We start from the raw sequence: 20,133 nt of genomic DNA on the forward strand, positions 1-20,133 counted from the left end.
GTTGATTTCTCAGACTGTCACTTTTGTTTTTCTCCTTCCTATCTTTTGCTTTTAACAGGAACTAGTGAAGGACAAAACTAGATCTCCATGTTGAAAAACAGTTGATTAAAGCCTTAATACTCAGACCAAGTGCCGAGTAGTTTTCTTACGTCACTGTACTTGTCAAATAAATATTCACACCGTTTAATTTAAAATTCAATTGATGTCGGGCATCGGAGATTTATATTTCCTGATTGGCATAGTGACAGGAGCACTGCCCCACGCGATCCCAGGTACGCTTACGCACACGGTACGCCCCTGGGATCCATGGGCCGCTATGCTGCGCACAACTCTGCAACGTTTCAAACAAGTTTTCATTTGGGGCCTCACACCAGGTAAGTGTGGATTACATTCGGAGGTCAGCGGCATACTCCTTAGTTACACCTCCGACTGCAATTTCAGGGCCATTAACTATTATATATTATATTCAGTACATGACGTGCATATTTCAATCAATACTCATAAGTACCTGCAGTACCTGTTACTCCTGATTCAAAGTAAGGGCTTAAACACTTTTTTTTTAAATTCATTTTTCGCAAATATTTTTTATCCATTCATGGGATGTGGGTGTCGCTGGCAAGGCCAGCATTTATTGCTCATCCCTAATTGCCCGCGAGAAGGCGGTGGTGAGCTTCCTTCTTGAATTGCTACAGTCCTTAAGGTGAAGGTACTCCCACAATGCTGTTGGGGAGGGTGTTCCAGGGTTATGACCCAGGGACAGTGAAGGAACAGCGATATATTTTAAAGTCAGGGTGGTATGTGACTTGGAGGGAAACTTGCAGGTAGTGGTGTTCCCAGGCACCTGCTGCCCTTGTCCTTCTAGGTGGTAGAGGTTGCGGGTTTAGGAGGTGCTGCCGAAGAAGCCTTGGTGAGTTGCTGTCGTGCATCTTGTAGATGGTACACACTGCAGCCACGGTACGCCGGTGGTGGAGGGAGTGAATGTTTAAGGTGGTGGATGAGGTGCCAATCAAGCGGGCTGCTTTGTTCTGAATGGTGTCAAGCTTCTTGAGTGTTGTTGGAGCTGCACTCAACCAGGCAAATGGAGAGTATTCCATCACACTCCTGACTTGTGCCTTGTAGGTGGTGGAAAGACTTTGGGGAGTCAGGAGCAGAGTCACTCACTGCAGAATATGCAGCCTCTGACCTGCTCTTATAGCCACAGTATTTATGCGGCTGGTCCAGTTAAGTTTCTGGTCAATGGTGATCCCCCAGGATGTTGATGGTGGGGGATTCGGCGATGGTAATCCTGTTGAATGTCAAGGGGAGGTGGCTAGACTGTCTTCTTGGAGGTGGTCATTGCCTGGCACTCACCAGCCCAAGCCTGAATGTTGTCCCGGTCTTGCTGCATGAGGGCATGGACTGCTTCATTATCAGAGGAGTTGCGAATGGAACTGCACGTGGCGTAATCATCAGCAAACATCCCCACTTCTGACTTTATGATGGAGGGAAGGTCATTGATGAAGCAGCTGAAGATGGTTGGGCCTAGGGCACTGCCCTGAGGAACTCCTGCAGCGATATCCTGGGGTTGAGATGATTGGCCTCCAACAACCACAACCATCTTCCTTTGTGCTAGTTATGACTCCAGCCAGTGGAGATTTCCTCCGATTCCCATTGACTTCAATTTTACTAGGGCTCCTTGATGCCACACTCCGGTCAAATGTTGCCTTGATATCAAGGGCAGTCACTCTCACCTCACCTCTGGAATTCAGCTCTTTTGTCCATGTTTGGACCAAGGCCATAATGAGGTCTGGAGCAGAGTAGAATCCAAACTGAGCACTGGTGAGCAGGTTATTGGTAAGCAGGTTATTGGTGAGCACTGTCAACGACACCTTCTATCATTTTTCTGACGATTGAGAGTAGGCTGATGGGGCGGTAATTGGCCGGATTGGATTTGTCCTGCTATTTTGTGGACAGGACATACCGGAGCAATTTTCCACTTTGTCGGGTAGATGCCAGTGTTATAGCTGTACTGGAACAGCTTGGCTAGAAGTGCGGCTATTCCTGGAGCAGAAGTCTTCAGCATTACAACCGGGATGTTGTCAGTGCCCATAGATTTTCCTGTATCCAGTGCGCTCAGCCGTTTCTTGATAATCATGTGCAGCGAATCGAATTGGCTGAAGACTGGCTTCTGTGATGGTGGGGACCTCAGGAGGAGGCAGAGATGGATCATCCATTCAGCACTTTTGGATGAAGATGGTTGTAAACGCTTCAGATTTGTCTTTGGCACTCGCTGGGCTCTGCCATCATTGAGGATGGGGATGTTCATGGAGCCTCCTCCTCCCGTTAGTTGTTTAATTGTCTACTACCATTCATGACTGGATGTGGCAGAACTGCAGAGCATTGATCTGATCCGTTGGTTGTGGGGTTGCTTAGCTCTGTCTATAGCATGCTGCTACCGCTGTTTAGCATGCATATAGTCCTGTGTTGTAGCTTCACCAGGTTGCCTCCTCATTTTTAGGTAAGCCTGGTGCTGCTCCTGGCATGCTCTTCTACATTCCTCATTGAACCAGGGTTGGTCCCCTGGCTTAATGATAATGGTAGAGTGAAGGATATGCCAGGCCAGGAGGTTACAGATTGTGGTGGTATACAATTCTGCTGCTGCTGATGGCCTATAGCGCCTCATGGATGCCCAGTTTTGAACTGCTAGATCTGTTCCAAATCTAACCCATTTAGCACAGAGGTAGAGCCACACAACATGGTGGCGGGTGTCCTCAGTGTGAAGACGAGACTTCGTCTCCCCCAAGGACTGATGTATCTGTTACAGGTAGATTGGTGAGGACGAGGTCAAGTAGGTTTTTCCCTTGTGTTGGTTCTTTCACCATCTGCCGCAGGCCCAGACTGGCAGCTATGTCCTTCAGGACTCAGCCAGTTTGGTCAGTAGTGGTGCTACTGAGCCACTCTTGGTGATGGACATTGAAGTCCCCCACCCAGAGTATATTCTGTGTCCTTGTTACCCTCAGTACTTTTTCCAAGTGGTGTTCAACATGAAGGAGTACAGATTCATCAGCTAAGTGAGGGTGGTAGGTGGTAATCAGCAGGAGATTTCCTTGCCCATGCTTGACCTGATGCCATGAGTCTTCATGGGGTCCAGAGTCAATGTTGAGGACTCCCAGGGCCACTCCTTCCCGACTGCATACCATTGTGCCGCCACCTCTGGTGGGTCTGTCTTGCCGGTGAGACAGGACATACCCAGGGATAGTGATGGAGGAGTCTGGGACATTGTCTGAAAGGTATGATTCTGTGAGTATGACTATGTCAGGCTGGTGCTTGACTAGTCTGTGGGACAGCTCTCCCAATTTTGGCACAAGTCCCCAGATGTTAGTGAGGAGAACTTTGCAGGGTTGACTGGGCTGGGTGTGCCTTTGCCATGTCCGAATCCGGTGCCTAGGTCGTTGCCAGATGGTCCGTCAGGTTTTATTCTTATTGTTTTTCCTAGCGGTTTGATACAACTGAGTGGCTTGCTAGTCCATTTCTGGAGGGCAGTTAAGAGTCAACCCCACTGCTGTGGGTTTGACTGACATAGTCCAGAACGGGTAAGGGCAGCAGATTTCCTTCCCTAAAGGACATTAGTGAACCCAGATGGGTTTTTACGACAATCCGGTAGTTTCATGGTCACCATCACTAACTTTCCCCCCCAGATTTTTTAATTAACTAAATTTAAATTCAACAGCTGCCATGGAATTGTATTTTAATGCCTTCATTAGAGTTTTATTTGAAGGTCTCAGCCTCTCTGAAAAGCCTGTGCTTGGACTTGATATTTTTGCCTAGAACGGTGACTCTGATCCGAATTTGGATTGTACAACCTGAGCATGTGCAATGAACCTAATTTCCCAGAATGTCTCAGTACCAGGCAGTCAACACTATTGATGGGATATTTTTCTCTAGCTTCTAGATTAAGTTTTCCAAAATGATTTGAAGAAAAGCCAGAAGACAAATTTCAAACTTTGTTCAGATAAAATTTATGTTGATTTTTTTTTTGCATGACTGAAAAGCTGTGTGTGAATGAGAGAGAGAAACAACAGTGCTCGGATTATGCACCTTTAGCTTTCTCAACTTTAGAAAGTGTATTACGGTGAGATGGGGAGGAGAAAGGTCAGAGAAAAGGACATGAGAGTGAGACAGAAACACTCACATGGGTCATAATGTGTTTTTATTAAATGTTACTTCAATTATTTTTCTTAAAAAGTTGAATTTTGAAGCCAACTAATTATTTCTAGCTGTATTTTGGTGACACAGGTTAATGATAATTGCTTCCACGTGTAAAATAAAGATTTGAATTTCTAACACACGAGAGGGAGAAAGGCAGATGGGCAGTTTCCTTTCTCATTCTAATTTGTTTTCATTTTTAAAAGTTGCATTTTGAAAGAAAGCAGAGCTTCTGAGTGGAAACAGAGAAGTGGAGGGGAAGAGGGAAATAGGTTAAGGGTGAAGGGGCCTCTGGCCTATTGTAACCTGCCCTTAGAGGGAGCGAGTAAGGGTAAGGTGGAGAGTGAATAGAAGGTTAAGGGTGAGATGAGTGACAATGGAGTAAAGTTCAGTAACAAATTATGGCAATGCTGAGGATTTGCAGGGTCAAATGTCCTGGCCCAACAACGGTAATACTCTCTCATTTAAAAATGAGTCACTGATTTCAACATCACTTGAATGGCATAAGTGAATTACTGTACTGTAAATCAGTATCTCTTCTATTACCATACAGTATACAGATATTTGGAAGTTTCACGGTAGTACTTCCAAGATACGAGTAAAAACAAATCTCAGTTTCAAGGTAATCTATTTTTTTTTTAAAAACTTTTATTTATATAGCACCTTTAATGTCTCAAGGCGTTTCACAGGAACGTTATCAAACAAAATTTGACACCAAGCTACATAAGGAGATATTAAGACAGGGAAGAAGTAGATTTTAAGGACCGTCTTAAAGGAGGAAAGAGAGGTAGAGAGGCGGAGAGGTCTAGGGAGGGAATTCCAGAGCTTAGGGCTTTGGCAGCTGAAGGCATGGCTGCCAACAGTGGAGTGATTAAAAGTGGGGATGCTCAAGAAGCCAGATTTGGATGAGCGCAGGTATCTCAGAGGGTTGTGGGGCTGGAGGAGGTTACAGAGATAGGGGGGGACAAGGCCATGGAGGGATTTGAAAACAAGGATGAGAATTTAAAAAAAGAGGCATTGCTTAACCGGGAGCCAATATAGGTCAGCGAGCACAGGGGTGATGGGTGAACGGGTCTTGGATGACCTCAAATTTACGGAGGGTGGAAGCTGGGAGGCCAGGAATATGTTGGAATAGTCAAGTCTAGAGGTAACAAAGGCATGGATGAGGGTTTCAGCAGATGAGCTGAGGCAGGGGCGGAGTAAGGCGATATTATGGAGGTGGAAATAGGCGGTCTTAGTGATGGCGCTGATATAGGGTTGGAAGCTCATCTCGGGGTCAAATATGAACAGTCTGGTTCAGCCTCAGGCAGTTGCCAGGGAGAGGGATGAAGTTGGTGGCTAGGGAACAAAGTTTGTGGCGGGGACCGAAAACAACGGCTTCGGTCTTCCCAATAATTAATTGGAGAAAATCTCTGCTCATCCAGTACTGAATGTTGGACAAGCAGTCTGACCATTTAGAGACAGTGGAGGGACACCAGAAGCAACGGTGCGAGAGCAGGAAGAGAAGCCAGTGCAGGTGATTCTCTGGCTACGACTGGATAGATAAGAATAGAACCATGCGAGTGCAGTCTCACCCAGCTGGAAGACAGTGGAGAGGCGTTGAAGGAGGATGGTGTGGTCAATCATGTCAAAGGCTGCAGACAGGTCGAGAAGGACGAGGATGAATAGTTTACCATTGTCACAGTCACATTGGAAGTCATTTGCGACTTTGATAAGAGCCGTTTCGGTACTGTGGCACGGGCGGAAACGTGATCAGAGGGATTCAAACATGGAGTTCCGGGAAAGATGGGCGACAGCACATTCAAGGACTATGGAGAGGAAAGGGAGGTTTGAGATGGGGGCGGTAGTTTGTAAGGACGGAGGGGTCATGGTTTTTTTTTTGCGAGGGGTGATGATGGCAGATTTGAAGGAGGGGGACAGACCCCGAGGAGAGAGAACCGTATTTAATATATAAATATATTAATAAAAATATTTAATATGAAATTGAATTGACCCTAACATAACATAGCTGCCAAAATTCAAAGATGGATTTTAAGACTACACTGATATTTATTAAACTGGTCCACAGCAACATTCCTTTTGAAAGCTGAAGCCAATATGCTAATTGGGGAAAAAATGAAATGCATACCAACTGTTTTTCTCCAGCATCATTTTGTAATGAGGAGTCACCTTCAGAGTGTAAGGGTCGCCATGATAATAACCTAAAATACACAAATTATAGCAACATTAATCCAGCTGCAACTGAAAAATTAATTTTAAACAGTGCTACCACGACAAAAATAGATTCTATTAAAATAGTCCTCATACAGTAAGTCATGCAATACAAACTGTTATTTTTAGCTTTCTATTCAAACTAGTGGTACATCATTTAAAATTGTAATTCAGAATTTAGACAAAACATCAAATCTGAAAGATGAAATATACCAATTTTCACAAATGAATCATAATGCAATATGTGTAAGGCTATGCTGCAGCAAAATTCATTAATGTTAGTGCCTGTAGACAGATTATAATTTCTGCCAAATTACAATCCTTCAAGTGAAATGCAGATATGATCAGCTGTCATTTAACATCTCCATCCAATTCAATGAATGATATGACCAAGCTGGAGACAGAGTACCACTAAAATTTCATATTACATAATACATTATTTACAAACAGTGGCCTAGAAATTCATTAAGGCGCTGCCAGCTTTGCGCCCAGTTAACGCCTAAAGGGTGATTTTGCGCCAAAAATGAGTTTGCGCAGATATTCAGCGCAGCGGTATTGGCGGCGGTAGCCGTTAGCGCTGCGCCGGCACCGATGACGTCATCGGTGTGCGCAGTGCCCCGGTTCCGCCCCGAAACCGCGCCGATCCCCATATTTAGTTGCGGCTGCCTCCTCCGAAGCGGCCGCAAACAGCGACCAGAAAACGGGGCCGTCCTGCTGCCATAGTGGGGCGCTTTAAAGCGGAAGGTGCGGCCGGCCGCTTTTGCGGCGGCCGCCTGCCCGCACCTCCTTCCCCGGCCTCCTCCACCCCCCCCCCGCGGCATTGCCGGCTGCTTTCCGCGAGCCCGGCACTTCTCCGTGGTGCCAGGCTCATTTGCCGGCACTATCCAGCGGCGATCTCCCCGTTGCAGGCAGCTCCCCCTTAAGAGAAGGAGGAGGTCTGCAGTACCGCAGCCTGCTGCTGCGCAGCGCCTGGCGCAGTGGCGCCAAGAGCGCTGATATTCAGTGTCAGCGCACCAAGCGGAGGCAGGCACACCCTGGTATAGCGCCCGCTTCCGAATTGGGGCGCTAACAATGAATATCTGACGATCGCTATAGGCTTCCCGCCCAGCGCTAACTTTTGGGCGCTAGGCAGCTGGCGGGGCCATAGTGAATTTCTAGGCCAGTAACTTTGATCAGCAATGAGATGTCCTATTACAGGTACAGGGATAAAATGCAATATTGTCAGTTCAGTGGGTAAATATAACAACTGGTGTGACATTGAGCCATACAGACAAAGAAGATCCTAGGTCTCATCATGCAGGAACATAGAAACAGGAGTAGGCCATTTAGCCCCTCAAGCCTGTTCTGCCATTCAATAAGATCATGGCTAATCTGTGACCTAACTCCATATACCTGCCTTTGCCCCATATCCCTTAATACCTTTGGTTAGCAAAAAATCTATATATGAACCTAGGAACAGGAGTAGGCCATTTACTGAAATAAAAACAGAAAATACTAGAAATACTCAGCAGGTCAGGCAGCATCTGTAGAGAGAGAAAAACAGACTTAGCCTTTCAGGTCGATGACCTTTCGGTTCGGACGATAGGTCATCCACCTAAAACGTTAACTCTGTGGTTTCTGGCTGCAGTTCAGCCTGTGTCCCAACACTCCATGATACCGTTGTTGCTTTAATGTAGTGCAGCACCTAGGATTCATCAGTTTTGTACTACTCAGATTGTGCAATTTGGATTAAATCAGGAAATAAATGGCCCGGAATTTGCGTTCGGGATGACAGCGATTATTCTGCCTTTGAAACTGACCGCAACTTCGGGATTTGGCCCATGCGGAAATCCTGAAGTTAGCAGTCTGTCAATGACAGCTGTACCCCTCTTCCTCCAGAGTTGGCAATTTGTGTAATCCGCCAAATCAGGGAAACTGACGAAAACTTTGGCTCTTCTGCTGTAAACACACGGTTAAATTCCCCAGTAAATATTAGACCCAAAGGGATTAGGTGTAACTGGGGTTTTGGCAGTGTTATTACTGCGAAACAAATGTTAAGGGCCTGGAAAACTAATGTGCAGTGTGAAATTTGTCCATTTTAATAAAAATTAAAATTTTTAAGCAACTTTTCAAAAAACGTTTTAATTTTTTTAAGTTTGTCCATCTCTATTATCGGTTTGCTTTTTCCCCATGTGAAAGCCCCAATCTGTGTTTTGCTCTCTCTAACATTTTTAAAAAGTTAGAATTTTAAGAGCTTACTCACTTCCTTGTTCATGGTCTGTGAGAATTCTGCGTTTTGATTGGCTGCTTAGACAGCCTGCTGACATCACAGCAGTTCGCATAAGGGGATCCCTACCATAATTCGTTGATTTGAATTGATTGTCGAAAAACCCGAAGTTCTGAACACACTGATCGCGAGATCCTTGTGTGAAGCGTACTTCAGGGCCAGAAGCGAACACCTTCGCTTCACTGCTGACCACGAATTCCGGGCCAATGTATTCACTGCAAATTTACTGTAAGGTCAAATGCCAACCATGTGAGACTTCATGGCCTATTTCTGACAAATCAATGAGCTCAGTTGACCATATTGCAAGCAGTAGTTATCAAATCCAATGAGCAGCAGTATTCTGCTAAATTACAACAAAGCAAACTCTTTTTCTTGTATTGGCTCACTTCATATGATATTGCCCTTTATAAACCTACCTCCATGATTTAAGTCAATCGCCATAGTTGGGTTGTACTTCAAACTTATATAAGAAAGAATAAATCTTTTATCCAATGAGTAGCTGAACTATACAGACCAAGATGATACCGGGTTCAATCCCCAGCCTATGCAGAGTGATCTGATCTTAGCTAGTTGGGGGTAGTGGTCCTATAATTGGTCTTAGCAACTCTGGGTTAGGAACAGGAAAACTGGCTCATGATTTCTATCCAGTGATCATTACTGAAGTGTACTGATGTCAATGTTGGGCAAGAACAAGATTAGGTTTGGTTGAGAGGCAACCGTGATTGAATAACCTGCCAACACTTACTGTTGACCTCAGGGATGAATATCCGCTAATTGGCTAATGGACACTGGTGCCCATGGAACCATACCCAGCCATGGCGTCTATTCATTCAGGAGAAGTGGGAAAGGGAGTAAACCAGTGAGAAAAAATAAAATCTGTAAAGTCAAACATTTAATGTTTTAACCATTCAAAGACTGCACCAGCATATTTTCTTTTACTAACACATTACTGGAACTTTATAATGTACTAGGACCTTCAAGCAATTATACAAAGTAGTTTAGAAAATATATTATTGCATTTTAAAGGATTAATATAAATCCCATTACACAGGATGTATTGTTAGGAAAGTTAAAAAAAAATTTCCCCATTAAAGAGGTTTCTTACGCATGAGGAATAGTGGTCTTGAAGATGTCCAACATGCAGTTGCAAGTTTTGTCCCACGTTTCTGGCAAAAACTTTTCCCCATTCAGAATGACAACATTCTCCAGACAATTAGTACCAGAACGAGCTAGTTGTTCATTATCTGAGAAAAATGAGATTTATTAATAGAAGGATTAAAAAAAATTATGAAACTTTTTAACAATTTATGTATGGTTGCATTCATACCACAGCTATAGCACAGGTGTAAAGCAGTTTTACTGTCACCAGAGCAAAGTGCAGCAACCTTCCTCCAGGAAGTTTAATTTTGCTTCACTCCAGAGTCAGGTCAAGTATTGACTCTGGATTTACACTACCGCTTCAGCATTGGTGCAAGTGATAACATTCTGGAGTGATAGTGCAGTTGTAGTGTAAATTCAGGCTTCAACGTAAGCATTTCTTTTTCAGACCACATGCCACCATATACCTTCTCTCCAGCCAAGATGGTACAAAGGTTTAGCCCCAAACTTTTTCACAAACTACGTTAATGTCAAGCTTTGATCAGCCAGAATGAAGTGAAATTTGAGTAACAGAAGATCAGCTTCTTCATGCCATCACTAGGAAGAACAACTGCTTTGGTGTTGATTTTAAGTGACAGACAGTTCTCCAAACCTATTTTTGGTTGACTTTTTAAGTCTGCAGTTATACAGCCACTTTAGTTTCAATTCAAAGCAGTTATGGGTCTGCATCTATATAAAAGTGCATTATAACTTGAAAGTCAGATCGATCTGACTCCTGTGCACATGAAAGCTGAGTTGCACGAGATCCTCTCCAGAAGACCAGCTCTCACTGCTTGGACTTCACACTGTAGCGTATAACTTAAGTCTGATGGGAAGTCAGGTTTAAAAAGTGCTTAGATAGCTCAATACATCCTTTAATGTTATGAAAATACAGATGATGTTACCCAACTTCCCCAACACACAAAAAATGCTGGTGGTGAAATGGAGACTCTGTGCAAGCACATACAAAGAGTTTTCTCCTGGAAGGTAAAGTGTGAGGCACAGCTTGTGGTACAACTCTGGAACTTGTTTGCATACTTCACACTTTACAGCAACTAGTCTTAGACCATTAGGGTATCAGGTCATTTATAAGTAGTACAGATGTTCAGACGTACTTTAGTTATTATTCCAAATTGAAGAGGCAAGTTTTCCCATGTATAACCACAATAATCTATATATGGGGTCATGCACAATTCTTATAATAGAAACACAGAAAATCTTACAACTACATGTATCCTTTATTAAAAAAGATAATTACTTTTTTTTACAAGATAGCAAAAGCTGTACTACTTGCACGCTTGTGAATACTTTTCTCTGTTATTCTTACCTTGCTGCACACACCAGTATAACTGCGCAAATATATCATCTAGAAGGACATCACTGAGTACTTCAAAGTACTGAGTGAATACATCACAGATAGCATAAAGTGCATGGTTACAAGTGGTGGTCATCCACTCAGCTTTCTGAAAAATAAAAAATGTTCTTATATTATTATCCCAAACTCTTAGGAGGTCCCCCTACACCTATTGTAAATTATTACTTACGCTGTATAGTACCTGCCTATTATGATTGCCTCCATAAATCATGTAATTATAAATTTGAACATTAGTTTTAACCTATATCAAGTGAGTCCAATGGTTGATATTTTCCAACTTTTGGATTAACAGATGACGTAGTGGGAATCCTATATACATTTTAAATAAGCAGATTACCTTACAGAAGGGGTATTAGTAGTCTTGAGCTATCTAATGTAGTATGGCAGAAGATACAGATTTTAGATTGTAAGGGACACAGAGAATAGGTTGTGAAGACTTCCAAATTGAGAAAGTGTTAAGAGTGAGACTTAAGCTACACCAGATATAAGCAAATGTCTAAATGCATCACTTGCATGCAAGAGTTAAGTCTCTATGGACAGAAGTAAAGTTGGGAGAGACCAGACCAGACCTTGGGAGAAGGAAGAAATACTACGGCAACAAATTTGCGGTCAGCGGCGAAGCAAAGGCATTCTCCGCTGGCCCTGAAGAAAGTGATCTCTGTAGCGAGATGTTCGGCTTTTCCGCCGTTCAATTGAGATCAGTGCAGTTTAGTGGGAAGTCCATAGCGCGAGCTGGTATGATGTCAACAAGCTGTCTAAGCAGCCAATCACAATGCAGAATTCACAGACAGGAAACCAGGAAGTGAAGGAGTTCCTTTTATTCTAACCTTTTAAAAATGTTAGAGAGCAAAACAAAGATTGGGGCTCTCACATGGGGAAAAGGCAAACCTGAAATAAAGATGAACAAATTTTAAAAAATGTAAAGTAGTTTTTCAGAGACATAACGTTTGTTTAGCAGTCAATACGCTGTTAGAACCCTAGTTACACCTAATCTAACAAGGTCTAACATTTTTAATGGAGTATTTAACAGTGATATTACCATGGAAAAGCCCAAGTTTTCATCAGTTTCACTGATTTCCCTGATTACAGGCTATGGGGGCGGGGGTCCCACAGCGCAGCCAGTGTCGGAGCAGTGAATGACTGACCGCAACTTCGGGTTTTCCGCGTTAGGATGCGCATGCGATAAATCCTGAAGTTGCGGTCAGTTTCAAAGGTGAAATGATAGCGAACACTGTTAGTTCGCTGTTATTATCCACCGCAAATTCCGGGCCAATATTGTTCTGATGTCCCTGAGGTGAACAGAAGCATCCCAGAGGAAGGGGAGACCTCTACTATGCTGACTCAGAAGAACGAGGTTGTATAAGATCAAAGAATCATTGTTAATGCTGCAAGTTTATCACCAATAAACTGAACTAAATAAGTTTAAACACAACCTGTAGACTTGTTATTTCAAGGTGTTAACTTGCCAGCTATACAAGGAATCTAACAATAAACTAACCCAGCCAACTTTGCTAATCAACTTGTAATAAGTAGAGCCCAGCTGATGCCGAGTTACTGTAAGACACTTGAACTGCCATTAGTTAAAAACATCTGCTTAAGTACCTTGCACATTTCTAATATTTAGTATTAAAATACTGTTACTTGGTTATGAATGTTTAAAAAAATGTCAGTGCATGATTTCATGGTCTGCCGACTTCTTTCATGATTTGGCAAGAAAAGATTAAATAATTCAGCTACCATAAGTAGCTACCATGTGTCCTAATAGGGTGGTTGGTTTGCACAAATGTTAATGCAAAAGGGTTCAGGCAAGCTAAATTTTTGGCATCTAATAATCCCTAGAATTGGAAGGTAAATACGCAGACAGTTCTTTGATTAGAAGTTAAGGTGAAGGGGTTCATCTGGTGCCTTTTTAACCAATAAACCTTTTAAGGTATATGGATTTAAACGGTTTGGAACGGAGAAATCACAGTGAACAAATATACAGACCTTTAAAGATGAGAGAGAAGGTAGAAAAGCTCAAATATGCAAATAAGATTCTAGATTAAAGCAAGTAAGAGATTTTGTATTTGTACAAGACATTGGTTAGGCCACATTATAGCATGCAGTTCTGAACACCCCATTATAGGAAGGATATTGCAGCTATGGAAACAGTATAGCTAAGTTTCAATTGAATGAAACCAGGATTGAGAAATTATTGTTCACAAGCAATGGGAAGGTTAAGGAATAACTAATAGGGGTTTTCAGAATTCTGAAAAGCTTTGGGAGGGTTAATAATAAAGGATTATTTCTTCTTCCTGGCTGAATGGTACCAAAGGAGACATCTGCCCCAATATTGACAGGGCCGGAAGGGGAGGAGGAGTTTTGGACAGGAAACCAAGAGTTTTAACTCCACAGCGTGCGTATTTTTTTTTGACAGGATCCCCGCCCGGAAGTCAGACCGATCGACAGGCTTGGCTTCCAGTCGGGTGAGGAGCATTCTGAAGCAGGCCGCAGATGCAGGCAAGGAGCCAGTAGCCGCTAGTGGGAGCTCCGATCCCCGATCGGCAGGGGGGGGGGGGGGGGGCGGGGGTAAGGAGTAGACCAATCCCAGGGAAGCAGGTAAGCTTGGGGGGGGCGGGGAAAGCACTCCTGCTCCTCTTGGCCCACAAACAGTGCTGTAAGGGCACTAACCTATTCCCCGAGGCCTGGGAAACCCAGCCGGCTAGGGTTAAACCTGTAAGGCAGGTTAAATGTGAGGCTCCCAGCCTCATATTATTTAAATGGCCAACTTGCCTCCTGGGAGCAGGTTGGCCGCCCACCCCCTGGCCCGCCTCCGTTAAATTTGGAAGTGGGCAGGTTGGAGTCAGGTTTGAGATTTTTATATCTCACCTGACCCTTGTTTTTGGGGGTTAAAATTACCCCTATAGACCTAGAAGTATTACTAAAAGAATGAAAGGTAAATTAGAAGATCTTTTTCAAACAGGTATTAGAACATGAAATTCTTTACCATAAGTGGCTACTGAGGTAGCGACTACAACATAATTTAAAATGATCTGAGTAAGTATTTGAAAAGCATATAGGAAACTGTTGTGTATGTAATATGTGTGCTACTTTGAACCTATGGACAGGACTGCACTACTTGTTGGGCGTAGTGATACGCAGTACCACTCCTGGCCATAGGGGTATAAATAGTACTGTGGGTACTGATCCCCCTCAGTTCCCGCCTGTGGGCATGAAGTAAAGACCTATGTGCAGTCCCTACCTCCAACCAGTAAAGGCCTGTTTGAGTTATACGTTTAAGTCTTTGTGTTAATTGTTCAATACAATACACATACTTAACACTGGCGACGAGTCAGGCTCTTACCCTGCGGCAGTTATTCCAGGCGGCTTCGTCCAAAGACAGGACGTTGAAGAGAGGTTTCAATCCTCAACACCCCACTCAAAACTGAAGGGCAGCAGAAATCCTGACAGCTTCCAGCGACTGGAAGAGACAGGCATTAGGACCCTGAAGCCTCCATCAGCTTGTGAACCGGAGTAAAGACAGGACTGGGGAAGAGAGAGAGGTAGGGCGATAGCGATCGGCAGATAAGGGCCGGGCCGCTTTGAAGTGAGGGGCGCAGCCGGGCCAGCGATCGGGACCAAAGATAAGAGCCGCACTCGGACTGAAAGGCGCGGCGGCTGCAGAAGCTCAAGGTGCGAGAGTCGCGGTGCACAGCGCGGGCTATCGATCGCGGCGAAGATAAGGGCCGCACTCGAGGGCTGAAGGGAGACGGCGTCGGGGGACGGGTGAAGACCGCCAAGCGCGGGAAAACCGCCATTTTGTGGGCGGAGGACGACGGCAAGAGCGGGAAGCCGCCATCTTTGATAACAAGTAAAGAAAATAAAATCTGAGAAATTGCAAATCTACAATGCCTAAACACGGGAATATTAGCACCTTTGATAGTGACCTCGAAGATTGGGCCATATATGTTGAAAGAGTAAAAAATTATTGTAAGGCCAATAAAATTCGTGACCAAGATAAAGCTCTAACATTATTAAATTTAATGGGTGCGAAGACGTACGGGCAATTGAAACACCTGTTATCACCAGATGAACCGGCGGATAAGACGTTCGATGAGATTGTTACTGTCCTGAAAGATCATCTAAACCCCACGCCGCTGATGCTAGCGGAACGATTTAAATTTTACGACAGAAGGCAGCTACAGCATGAAAGCAATGCTGAATATTTGCTGGAATTGCGTAAATTAGCGAAATATTGCCAGTTTGGAACGGGATTGACAGATGCACTACGAGACAAATTTGTGTGTGGTTTATTTAAACAGGATACACAAAAGCGACTGCTCGAGGAGAATGAGCTGACGCTTGAGAAGGCGGTCACTATGGCAGCAGCACACGAAGCCGCAGCGAGAGGCACGGCAGTAATGCAGCTACGGTCACCGGAGCTCAGTGCACACAAATTGGGTGTGAGTTCTGGCAAATGTTATCGTTGTGGAAAGACAACGCATGATCAGAACCAGTGTTGGTTTAAAAACCAAGAATGTAGAACTTGTGGTAGGCTTGGACATATAGCTAGAGTATGCAGGTCAGGGAAGAAGACCAGCAACAAGAAGTCACCGCAAGGAAAATACGCAAAGGTACACAAGGTGACCGAACAGGAGTCCGATTCAGACGCTAGCAGTAATGAACTGGCTAGCTTAAGCTGTAATGAACTGGCTAGCTTAAGAGTACTCAACGCTGGTAAGGGTGCAGACCTCCAGACAATTTGGGTCACTCTTCAGATAGAAGGAGTCCAAGTAAAACTGGAATTGGACACTGGATCGGCATTGACGGTCATAAATAAGAAAGATTACGGAAAGTTATTCCAACATATTCCCCTACAGGATACGGGGATTATATTGAAAACATACACGGGGCAAAGAGTGTACCCCATCGGGAAAATAGAGGTTGCAGTGGCCCACAAGGGCGAAGACAGTCAAATAATGGACTTATATGTGATATCTGAAGGAGGTCCTCCACTACTAGGACGGGAGTGGATTAGGAAAATGAATATGGACTGGCATTTCCTACAAACAATAACGAGTGAGAACTCGGTGAAGATAGTCGGCCCAGACTCTGGAACGGATGATGGTAAGCCCAACTCAGGTGCAAAAGACAAAGTTTCAGCACAGAATTCCACTGAGCAACAACAACATAGTTTAACTGTGGATTCTGAGTCTGGCAAGTCTACTGATGTGCCCATTTCTGAGGGACACCGGGCTCGAACTCAACTCCATTTCAAACTACAACAGCAATTAGAACAAATGCTTCGCCGTTTTGAGCAAGAGTTGAATGCAACGAAAGAGTTCTTTGATATAGAGTTGGAGAATCTGGAAAGACAACAGAAGCAGCTGATGGAGAAAATGGAGCAGGAGCACACAAAACGTCTGATGTCAGAGGAGTTAACGGTCAGCCAACTCCTGCATATGCTGAAGGACAGGACTCTGAAATGGGAAAAACTTGAACATGAACTTCAATATTCAAACGAAAGGGGTTCGGAGCTCTCAAAGGTTATTGGAAGAGCTGAGGTGGCAACACAGACTGAGATGACTGCAACAGAGCAGCCCTTGGATGCCAAAAGTACGCTGACTCACGTCAACGTAGAACAACAGACCGCTGAAACAGCTGCTCCGGTAGAGGGATTGCATAGTCCGATCAATCAATCTCCAAAGGAAGTTGAAGTATTAAAATCACAAATGAGGTCACTAGTAAACGACTTGCTGAAAGCCCAGAAAAAGCTGGATGCAGAGGTACACATGAAGAAGTCTCTTCAGGAAAGATGTCTGGATTTGGAACAAGAGCTGGCTAACGTCCAGCTAGGTATGGAGGAAATAGACGACCCTCTCACTGGTCTAGCTCAGGACGACACCGAATATTACGATGTCCTGTCCTGCCCAGCTTGTAACTTCGACTCCCAAAGTGCAGAAATCATGGAGGAGCACCAAAAGTCTACGGAACATCGGGAGAAGCTGGCTCTACGACGGAAACAGGAGGAAGAGAAGGAGGAACTGCGCATGCAGCTGGCAGCTGTGGCAGCTGACAATGGAGCCCAGAGAGTCTCCAAGAAGCAGAAAAGGAAAAGTAAAAACAGAAGATGACCCATCTGAACCATTATCACCTCTACCAGATCACACACGTGGTCCCTCCGAACGGAGCCAATTCAGTTCGGAAGTTCAAACTGTTAAATCCATGGAAGGACTATTGAATGAGTCACTCTAGCAACGTGAACCGACTACACCACAGAGATTGAATCTGTGAACTGTTTTCCGCAGAGACTGAATCTGTGATCTGTTTTTGACATGAAGTTATCTATGTATCTATGTTATTCTGTTATGTAAACCTGAAGTTATATATGTATATATGTTATTACGTTATGTTAAATGGGGAGATGACTGTAAAGCTAGGAAGGGAGGAATGTTGTGTATGTAATATGTGTGCTACTTTGAACCTATGGACAGGACTGCACTACTTGTTGGGCGTAGTGATACGCAGTACCACTCCTGGCCATAGGGGTATAAATAGTACTGTGGGTACTGATCCCCCTCAGTTCCCGCCTGTGGGCATGAAGTAAAGACCTATGTGCAGTCCCTACCTCCAACCAGTAAAGACCTGTTTGAGTTATACGTTTAAGTCTTTGTGTTAATTGTTCAATACAATACACATACTTAACAGAAACGAGCTAGGATATAGCATTAGAGTAGATAGCTCCAATTGATGAGCTAGCATCAACGTAGATGAGATGCATTGAATGGCTTCTTTCTGTACTGTAAGCTCCAACGATTCATGCTTACAAATAAAGAGGATTACACTTAGAGTAATTGCATCTACTTACCTCAGTCTGTTGTTCTGGAAGTTTCATATTGTCAAAGATTCTGAAAACAATCCTAAACAGATCTTGCCACCAATGCTTCTCAAAAGTATGACCATAAGTTTTCATTATTTCAAACATCACAGTTAATCCCCTGTGTCAGAATAAAAAAATCACATCATGCTGATCCTGCATATTTCTAAAAGATGCGCTTACATCTGTGTACCCCATATGTTACACGAGTGCAATGTAACAGAATCTACAGGCTAGCTACAATACAGGCAGTTCTAACCAAATGGCATTATAGTTTATTCAGCCCCCCAACCGCCTCCCCAATTTGAGTATATTATGAATACTAACCATAAGTGATTACTTTAATTTTTGACCAGAATTAAAATTAAATAGCCCACATAAACGAAGGAGCGTTAGCAAGGTCATGGCTAATTATTTTTGTTAAAATATCAGCTCAACACCCTATGTTTGAATATTTACTAAATCTCAACCAAGCTAAGATATCAGTAAAATATTTAACCAATATTCAATATTTTGAATAGTTATCTTTTTCTTAAAAAATGAATGTGAAGCTATATATTTACTGGGCGTTTTAGCACATCATGGGTCTTCTGTCGTGAAGTAGTAATGAGTACTAAAATGAACCTTGGTGTTCTAAAACACTACACAAAGATGTGTGCTTAAAAAGTCACCTTTATATTGGTGTCAGTGGGGTTCCCCACACCTGGATCTTGTAAAGCTGGCAGCAACCCCAATGAAAACATGCTGCATTCACTAAGTCTGGTGCATTGGAAGCCCAGTTTTTGTTTAAACCAGGTCTGTGTGGACACTGATCATAGCAAATCTGGTAGGCTGCACAAGACCCACACTTCTGGAACTAGCAGTGCATACACCCCACCGACACCAATATAAAAGCAGCTTCAGTTCATTACTGCTAACATCAGATTAGGTTTGTGTAATTCCAATTTTACATTACACAGTTTCCAATTACCCCAACTACACAAAAGCAGTTCTGAGACAGGACAATAAAATGTTCTGAGGCACAGAAAAAGTGCCCATCTTTTAATATGGCTCTGGTATAATCCAAACTATCCTTTAGGCTTGCTAATAATTTAATTCTTAGGTTCACTAGATTGATCCCTGGGATGAGAGGGTTGTCCTATGAGGAGAGATTGAGCCTATACTCTCTAGAGTTTAGAAGAATGAGAGGTGATCTCATTGAAACATAAAAGATTCTGAGAGGGATTGACAGGGTAGATGCCGAGAGGTTGTTTCCCCTGGCTGGAGAGTCTAGAACTAGGGGGCATAGTCTCAGGATAAGGGGTCTGCCATTTAAGACTGAGATGAGGAGAATTTTCTTCACTCAGAGGGTTGTGAATCTTTGGAATTCTCTACCTCAAAGGGCTGAGTCGTTGAGTATTAAAGGCTGAGATAGATAGATTTTTGGACTCTAGGGGAATCAAGGGATAGGGGAATCAAGGGATATGGGGATCGGGTGGGAAAGTGGAGTTGGGGTCGAAGACCAGCCATGATCTTATTGAATGGCGGAGCAGGCTCAAAGGGCCGTATGGCCTAGTCCTGCTCCTAATTCTTAATTAAGGTATCAAGACTTTTGCTGCTTTAATTTTTACCCTTCAGAATAAAGTGATATGAAATGCTAGATAATAGACTAGATAATTCTAAGTTGAGTGCACAAAGTTGATGAAAATACACTAAACGGCTTACAAGTCAAGCACACTAAAAACAAAGAAATTCATAATAAAACACTTAAGTAGTTATACTGTATATAAAACAATGGGATGAAAACTATATGCTGCCTATCAACCTTCCACATTTTATCCAACATACCCAATCTATCACAGTCTGAAATACTGCTTTAAATACTCAGAAGAATTCTTACCTAGTTCTTACATCTAATTTGCATCTGTTAATTATGCATGACAACTCGAACAGAATCGGAAACCATCCTCTCACCCATACTCTGTCTTCAGCAGCTACATTCATATCATCACTGGTGTATTCTTTGAATGCCTGTAATATATATTGCATTTAACAATAATTTAAACTACTTGTGGAAACATTTATCCTGAATAGCATTATGGAAACTTTTCACCCCAAACAAAA

The 20,133-nt window shown here is 43.4% G+C and overlaps 1 protein-coding gene across 5 annotated transcripts in view; it reads right to left on the reverse strand.

Moving 5' to 3' along the window:
• Positions 1 to 20,133, reverse strand: part of arfgef1 (ADP-ribosylation factor guanine nucleotide-exchange factor 1 (brefeldin A-inhibited)) — a 390,120-nt gene that overhangs the window by 58,352 nt on the left and 311,635 nt on the right. For all 5 annotated transcript variants that reach the window (XM_085993106.1, XM_085993109.1, XM_085993107.1 and 2 more), the window contains 5 exons: positions 19,910 to 20,040; positions 18,022 to 18,151; positions 11,127 to 11,262; positions 9,768 to 9,906; positions 6,314 to 6,386 (listed from right to left, as the gene is read on the reverse strand). In XM_085993106.1, the coding sequence (XP_085849232.1) occupies positions 6,314 to 6,386; positions 9,768 to 9,906; positions 11,127 to 11,262; positions 18,022 to 18,151; positions 19,910 to 20,040 (609 nt within the window). The remainder of the gene's footprint in view (positions 1 to 6,313; positions 6,387 to 9,767; positions 9,907 to 11,126; positions 11,263 to 18,021; positions 18,152 to 19,909; positions 20,041 to 20,133) is intronic.

The sequence above is a fragment of the Somniosus microcephalus genome, chromosome 7 (genome assembly GCF_052327205.1).
Source record: "Somniosus microcephalus isolate GS21.2 chromosome 7, FLI_Smic_1.0, whole genome shotgun sequence".
NCBI lineage: Eukaryota > Metazoa > Chordata > Chondrichthyes > Squaliformes > Somniosidae > Somniosus > Somniosus microcephalus.